Source organism: Gnatocerus cornutus, chromosome 9 (assembly GCF_029298725.1).
Source record: "Gnatocerus cornutus isolate USDA-ARS CGAHR chromosome 9, icGnaCorn1.1, whole genome shotgun sequence".
In the NCBI taxonomy this organism is placed as follows: domain Eukaryota; kingdom Metazoa; phylum Arthropoda; class Insecta; order Coleoptera; family Tenebrionidae; genus Gnatocerus; species Gnatocerus cornutus.
Genome location: NC_142241.1, coordinates 7,257,257 through 7,264,384, shown reverse-complemented (window position 1 = coordinate 7,264,384; position 7,128 = coordinate 7,257,257). Strand labels below are relative to the sequence as shown.

The following is a 7,128-nucleotide window of genomic DNA, read 5'->3' as shown; positions in this document are numbered from 1 at the left end:
CGACCTCTTCGGATGCCGCCGCCGAGATCGCGTCGTCTTGGATTGGTGCTCGAGGGGTGACGAAGGTGGTGCACCAATAAAAAAACACTTACAAAAATTCCAAGAAATAGAAAAGCAGTCTCACGTCACAATTAATTCCGCAAGGGGAGCTAATAGACTAATTAATAAACAAACAAAATTTCCAAAGAACAAATCTTACTTGCAGGTGCATGCAGAATTCTTTAAATGCAAGGCCACGATTATAAAGACGCGTTCTCATTGATCCTCAAAAAGGAGAGTTGATAAATAAAAAATGTGAAAAAATAAGAAAGAAATGATTGAGGCGTCACACTTTGCAAGAAAAGAATTGTTGTTGATAAGTGAAACTTAGGGATGCATGAATCCTACGAGCAATGAATTTTACTCTTGAAACAAATTATTGATTGTCTATAGATTTTCTTATCGTCAAACTGAATAAGTTGTAGTCGCGATCTTCTTCATTACATTTATTTACGGAATATTAGCGTTTTTAATTTTACAGAGATCATAGGTAATCATTAGCTGGACATTTAGACATACAGCACCACAATTATTTAGCACTGTTAATAGGTATAAAAAAGTTTTTAGTAGATGGGATTCTTTATCTACTTACTTATAGATAAATAAACAGGTAGGTAACGCAAGTTTACCTATTCAAATTAGAGACATGCATTCTTTAAGCATGAACAAATCATTGGCTGTCCCGAGACTGCCCAAGATGCTTACATAAAAGACCCATTGTGATGGAAGTTGTGAGGTTGGTAAAACCAACCATGAACCCTACCCATCCGACAAGTATTAGGTAGGTAGAACAACAAAAGGTAGACCAATCCACGACTCGCAAGCTGATGCGATGGCAAGCGAAAGTGTACCCCACTGAACACTATGAATCACATAGAGCTCTTCTTGTATTTTTTTAGTAAAAAAAGCATTTTTTAAGAATACATATCTACCTCTCTATTATCAATGAAGTATGTGGATTATTTTTACAACTCGAAGGAAATAAGCAATTGTCTAGGTCTGTTTTAAAATAATTTTGTGGTCATTTGGAACAGGATAAAGTAATTATTTGATATCGATATTCATGCAGACTTGTGGTAGCATCAGAATCAAGAACCAATTATGTATCTATTATTTTATTAAGCTCAAATTTTAATGGCAACATGTTCGGCCTCTGATTAAAAAAATAGAAGAAGAAAAATAATCCTGCTTAGTTGTTTCAACAGAGCTTATTTCTTTTTTAGGACTTGAATAAAATAAGTAATAAAATATCTTGGCTGCGTGTTTTATTGGTAGCGCATATCGAAACATATGCTGGCATTGCTAACTTTAATACTTGACATTTCACAACTCAAAATTGGTTTTTCTCATATTTGGTCTTTAACCTAGCAAGTATATACGCCTAACCCCATTAATAATTGATATAACAATGAGAGCACTGTCCTAAAACTCTAAAACTGTTATTTTTATCGCAAAGTGGGCCGTTTTAGTATTTTTTAATTATAAGGTTGGCAACGCAACCTCCATCTTGTGACAATTTGAGTTTGGCGTCGTTTTTAAAGTATTCATAACAATGAGTGATTTACTGACGATAGGTGTCCTCGAGGTACGTTCTAATAGTGTAAACACCACGTTTAGTCAGGTTCTTCCAGACTATAATGAATGGGGGTACCGTTCCCGACGCTGTCGTTCAAATTTTGGGAAGTAAGAAAATGCTGCCTTCAAACGAAAACGAACGCTACAGACTCCTCCTTTCGGACGGGAAATTCAAAATAAACGTGGCTATGTATACAGTTTCCAGTCATCTCGTAGACCCTCGTGCTCTGGAACTGCATTCTATTCTGAGGTTGAAGCGCTACATGTCAAATGTCATCAAGAGTAAAGACCAACAAGACACGTAAGGACTCGGTGGTTTTGACCCTTGCACAGCTGTTTTTTTAGGCGCATTTTATTGATTTTGGAGCTTGAGCTTGTGGCCAAAGGTGCGACCGTGGGGCACATGATTGGGGATCCTGTGATTCTCTCAGATGAAATTATTAATTCGCAACGCTCAGATTTATCAGCTTGTACTGGAAAAGTCATAATGTTGTATCATACCAGACCAGATGAGAGCGCTCGGAGTCTCCATGAGTGTAAAATTATAACCCCCATTTCTAGTCTCAATCCGTTTCACAACAACTGGGTGATTAAAGCTAGAGTTTTCAACAAAAGTGCCATTAGACACTGGTCAAATTCGAAAGGCGACGGCAAGTTGTTCAGTGTCGAACTTGTTGACAAAGGGAGCGAAATTAGGTGCACCGCGTTCAAGGAACTTGTCGACCAATTTTACGACGTGCTTGAGGTATATTATTCAAGTTTTGATTCTGTCTCAGAATGGGTTTTAGGTTGGTAATATCTACTATGTCGCCAGATGTGTTTTGAAACCTATTAATCGACAATTTTGCTCATTGAAACACGAATTTGAAATGACTATGACTCCTCAGACTATAATTGAGGAGACCGTCGAGGATGATGGGACAATACCTCAAGTCACTTACAATTACACTACGATAGATAAGATCGTCTCGATGGTAGCTGGAACTGTCGTTGGTAATTTTTTACGCCCTTATTAAAGGCACAAAAACTGCTTGTTTTTTAGATGTGATCGCTGTATGTATGACTATTTCCGACCTCCAAACTTTCACTGCGAAATCCACCAACCGTGAGCTTAAGAAAAAAGAACTCTTATTGGTCGACCAATCAAAATCGGGGGTACTTTGAATGCTTTTTGTCCCAATTTTAGAATTAATTTTTCTAGATTGTCTTGACCCTCTGGAACACCGCTGCGGAATCTTTTAACTGTGGCGAGCATTGCACGATTTCCATCAAAAACGCAAAAGTCCAGGAATTTCAAGGAAATAGAACTTTGTCAACGACCGCTGGGAGTCAAATTAAAGTCAACCCAGACGATCCAGAAGCTCTTAAATTGAAGCGTTGGTTTGAGTATGAAGGCTATCAGTTGGATTTTCAAAATATCAGCCCTAAGTAAGTGTAGAGGACCGTTCTGAGTATGACACACTTGCGATTGTTAATAGCAGTGGATTAGTCGGTCCAATTCCTTGGATGACTTTTAAAAAAGCCCAATCCCGCATCCTTGAAGACGATCAAAATTTCGTTTTTCAAACTTTGGCTACAATTCTACTGATCCGCTCCGACAGAGTCGTCTACAAATCATGTCCTTCAGGAGAGTGTCAAAAAAAAGTTGTCGACTTAGAAAACGGGATGTACCGTTGTGAAAAATGTAATCGAGAGTATGGCGAGTTTAAGTACAGGTTTTTGCTCTCGGTAAGACCTTTTTTACTTCACAATTCCAGTCTTAATTAATTTGAGTAGATTAATGCCTCTGACGCTTCCTCCAGCCAATGGCTGAGTGTGTTTTCCCGCGAAGCTGAAAAAATTATTGGAAAAACAGCAAGTGAAATAGGGGATGATTTAGAACGAGATCCGGACAAGGTTTCTGGAATTTTTGAAGATCTACAATTTCAACAATATCTTCTGAAATGTAGAGCCAAGATCCATAATTTTAACGTAAGAATGCGGGCAAACGAGACAAACATAAAAATTAATTTTCTAGGACGAACAAAAAGCGAACATATTTGTGATCGGCGTGGAAAACATAAATTATGAGCCGCACAATGCTTTCTTGATAGAAAAAATGAACCAATTATGTTAAAAATGCAAAAATTAGTGAGTAGTTTAATTCTCAACCGATTTTACGTTGCTACAATGTTTTTAGGACAAGTTAAATTCCTCTAATGTTAAGTTTCATTTTTTTAGAAGTTGAGTAAGTTTATTTGTTAATAAAAATTCTTTGGAAATGGTCCACGTACGTGGTTTGTGTGGGTATGTAACCAATAATACATGTAACGATCTTTTCGCTCGGTCTAGGGTTTTTTCGCCCACGTTGGTACCTCCTCAAATTGGCGGAAAGTCAAACGGTCAAATTTGTTTTCAAACGTAACGTCATAACGGTCGGTCTCGCCTTTTTTGTGTTCACCTTAGTTTTTAAGTGCACCCAACTAACCCCAATTTGTGATATCTCGTAATGTTTTAATTTATTTTAACTAAATCATGGATTTGCACCACGAAACCCCATCGAAATCAAAAACAAACATCGCGAAAGTGTTGAATCATATGAGCTGTGATAGCCCCTTCCGATTCCTCCCTAATGTTTCCACTCCTCCATCCCGTTTTACTAAAATTCTTAACCCTTTTGAGCAACATTTGATCGACCGTTTACATCTACCGACTTTCAGGTGAGTGTAAGCTTTAAAAAAACAATCTAATTATCTCGTAGTCCTAGCGTTTTTGCCCAAGTATCGACCCCAAAAAACGACGAAAAGTTTAAATGGAGTATTGAAGACATTTCGAGCCTTAAACCGGCAGATATAGACGAAGATACGATTTCTCAACATGTTTCAGATCACGACCCCAGGATAGAATCGTTAGTTCAAGAACGTATTGACAAGTTTTTTAGCGAGAAGGCCATTGTACCGAGTCCTTTGAACGAGCAAGTTAAGCAGATGCCTTTTATAACGAGCCCCCTTGCGGAGGAAAAGCCTCAGTATTCCGACGGTTGTGCCCAAACAGTTCTCACTTTGCCTCCAATACTCCCTAAACACGTCGAAGATGTGTTGGCCCCGTTTTTTACATACACGATTGACCAACAACATGACCAGAATTCGTCTTTATATCGCAAACTTTTTGAATTTGAGGACCACAGCAGTCCTACCTCAAGTCCCGCGCTTTCAACGGGACTCTCGCCTATTCAGTTCTCCCCGGAATTTAACTTAGAAAAGAAGTTTGAATGCAGCGTAGAGATGCCCGAACTTAGAGACTGCACGTTGTCCCCGATAGGGCGCTCACCCCTCTCTCGATCTGCTTGTAGACTCAATTTCTCAGAACATATGTCGGTGGATGCGAGTATGGTTGTTCCTGATGTCAACAAAAGTCTTAATTGTACGAACATTGAAGCGAATGCGTCTTTTCTGCCTTTGGTGGAGCCCCCAAATGAGTCTGTTAACTGGGACATGGAATACAATCATGTTTCACTTTTGTCGAAATCTCCAAACAGTAGCCCCGAGACGAGTAACTGCTCGGATTCTAATACGCCTCATTCGAAAATCTTCACTAGTCAGAGAAAAAGACTGTCTGATAGTTTTAAGGAAAGTCATCTTGATAGAGATGTCGAAATGAAGGAAGAAATTGTTCCTAAACGATTAAAAAATAAACTGGGCAACGATGCCACCGATGCCGGATACCACACAGGCGGTGCCACCAGTTGTGACGAAAGTTCTCTGCATATGTTTGCATCAACGCCTACAAAACTGAAACTTTAATTACAACAATTTTATTTGTTATTTAATGTATCCATTAAGTTGTAAACTACAATATTTTTTATACAGAATTTGTGTTTTTACGTGACGATTGTAGAAAGTGGTTTTATGTGCAATCACTCAAATAAACCTAAGGAAGAGAGAAAATTGATTTTTATTAAAAACGAACTGTGGAGGTTTTTAGGGCAATAAAACACGTCGTAACAAACTAAATATGTACTCAGTTCATTAATAAAGTCTGTCATCTTACAAAATAAAGCAACAATTAAATATATTCTATATAAATTATTCACCTAAAACTGCCTCAAATAGTTACGTCTGCGACTGGGGCGGTGCCGGGGGCGCCTCACTAACGTTGATTACAGTTTCAGGTTGCGCCGGCACAGTCGCACTGGTGGAAGGTCCGTGCATAAAATTCGGCGGCATCAAAATCTTCGGATTTGTTTTGGGTAAAAGTGGTTGTTTATCGGCATGGGATTTGGATAGACGTTCACTCAGAGCTTTGAGGGCTATTTGTCTGCAAAAAATGAGTAGAGACAGAAGCACGATTTGGTTTCATACCTTCTCCTTTCCATATCATGATGGTCTGCTCCCGGCACGGATACTGTGACTCCTGTAGGATTCGACATGTCGAAACGTCGGACGACTTTCTTGCATAAACCGATTTTAACGAGGACACTGTGGATGCTGTTGCTAGCCACAGAAATGGGGGGCTGTACGACGTTGGGGAAGAAACTGAAATTTGGAGGGTTAATAAGTCGTTTGTGGGTGAAAATAATTACCTGGCGAAAGTGAAATAATCGGCCATATCCCCTCTAGAGCCATTGGTGTGCTTCTGGTAGAATCTCAAGTAGACCCAGCTTACTAACAACCCACTCAGAAACATGGTAGGATAAGTACCATCAACTAACCCAACAGCCCACATGATCAGAGACAGAAAGAATACACTCAAAGGTATATTCCTGTTGCTTAGTTTCCCCAGTGGTGTTTTAACAATCACCAAATCAGGCATGATTTGTTTGACAGCTACTGAGACTCCTGCGATGTACCCAGCCAATCCATGGATGTGCACAGTAAACAAAAGGTCCGTGTTGAACGTACACACATACAGTATAAAGTAGTAAACGGTGGTAATAACAGCAACACCGAAATTAACAATCGCAAAGAACGTCAACATCTCCATTTGCCCCCATAACGGCTCGATTAGTTTCCCGCACAGTCCCACGGTTATAATGTCTACGAGCACTTCCCAGAAGTGAATTTCGAGAAAACAAAACGTGAATGCTGTCCATAGCCAGAAAGCGGGGGGCATTAAATAGCCTGGTGTCACTGATATCACTCGCACGGCTTCATCGGAGTACGAAAGACCGTAACTGAATAAAACAACGCCACAGATGAATTTGACGGAGGTGCTCGTGTTGCCCAGTAAGGCACCAAACTGCTGCCGAAAATACGGCAGATTACGACCTAGGGCTCGAAACATTGACATCGTCAAAGCATTGAGGTTATGTTGTTGATGTGATGACAGCTGACGATGACAGGCGAATGACAGCAGCAAAAAACCCTAAGCCGCGTCCAAACAATTAAACGATAACTGCGCCGACACCGATTATGACACAAGATAATTATTATGGAGAGATGACGAGCACCCCATTTGTATTTGTCACAAAACACCACAACAAACCGCGACTGAAAAACAACATTAGTGGAATTTCGAATTTGTGCTAGAGTTGTG

General features: G+C 39.7%; 3 protein-coding genes across 3 annotated transcripts; 2 read left to right on the top strand and 1 right to left on the bottom strand.

Annotated features, from left to right (window-relative positions):
• The first annotated feature begins 1,591 nt into the window (after positions 1-1,591).
• LOC148168380 (replication protein A 70 kDa DNA-binding subunit-like) lies at positions 1,592-3,730 on the top strand. The gene is made up of 9 exons (XM_088046201.1): positions 1,592-1,624; positions 1,671-1,915; positions 1,960-2,359; positions 2,403-2,607; positions 2,657-2,769; positions 2,816-3,042; positions 3,093-3,342; positions 3,391-3,585; positions 3,632-3,730. The coding sequence occupies exons 1-9, from the start codon at positions 1,592-1,594 to the stop codon at positions 3,728-3,730; spliced, it is 1,767 nt and encodes a 588-aa protein (XP_087902327.1).
• Positions 3,731-3,964: 234 nt separating this feature from the next.
• bora (aurora kinase A activator-like protein bora) lies at positions 3,965-5,540 on the top strand. Its single transcript, XM_088045821.1, has 2 exons — positions 3,965-4,313; positions 4,355-5,540. The coding sequence occupies exons 1-2, from the start codon at positions 4,129-4,131 to the stop codon at positions 5,394-5,396; spliced, it is 1,227 nt and encodes a 408-aa protein (XP_087901947.1). The 5' UTR covers positions 3,965-4,128; the 3' UTR covers positions 5,397-5,540.
• A 54-nt stretch (positions 5,541-5,594) lies between these two features.
• LOC148168378 (transmembrane protein 115) lies at positions 5,595-7,091 on the bottom strand. The gene is made up of 3 exons (XM_088045822.1): positions 6,176-7,091; positions 5,955-6,128; positions 5,595-5,910 (listed from the first exon to the last, which is right to left on the bottom strand). The coding sequence occupies exons 1-3, from the start codon at positions 6,880-6,882 to the stop codon at positions 5,706-5,708; spliced, it is 1,086 nt and encodes a 361-aa protein (XP_087901948.1). The 5' UTR covers positions 6,883-7,091; the 3' UTR covers positions 5,595-5,705.
• Between the last annotated feature and the right edge of the window lie 37 nt (positions 7,092-7,128).

What these genes read in the sequence shown, in the direction of transcription:
- LOC148168380 (XM_088046201.1), top strand. Translation starts at nt 1,592, where the DNA reads ATGAGTGATTTACTGACGATAGGTGTCCTCGAG. An exon ending in AATTTTACGACGTGCTTGAG is followed by an intron (nt 2,360 to 2,402) that starts GTATATTATTCA and finishes AATGGGTTTTAG; the next exon opens with GTTGGTAATATCTACTATGT. An exon ending in TCGACCAATCAAAATCGGGG is followed by an intron (nt 2,770 to 2,815) that starts GTACTTTGAATG and finishes TAATTTTTCTAG; the next exon opens with ATTGTCTTGACCCTCTGGAA.
- bora (XM_088045821.1), top strand. Translation starts at nt 4,129, where the DNA reads ATGGATTTGCACCACGAAACCCCATCGAAATCAAAAACAAACATCGCG. An exon ending in TTACATCTACCGACTTTCAG is followed by an intron (nt 4,314 to 4,354) that starts GTGAGTGTAAGC and finishes ATTATCTCGTAG; the next exon opens with TCCTAGCGTTTTTGCCCAAG.
- LOC148168378 (XM_088045822.1), bottom strand. Translation starts at nt 6,882, where the DNA reads ATGTCAATGTTTCGAGCCCTAGGTCGTAATCTGCCGTATTTTCGGCAG. An exon ending in GATTATTTCACTTTCGCCAG is followed by an intron (nt 6,129 to 6,175) that starts GTAATTATTTTC and finishes TCCAAATTTCAG; the next exon opens with TTTCTTCCCCAACGTCGTAC. An exon ending in CATGATATGGAAAGGAGAAG is followed by an intron (nt 5,911 to 5,954) that starts GTATGAAACCAA and finishes CATTTTTTGCAG; the next exon opens with ACAAATAGCCCTCAAAGCTC.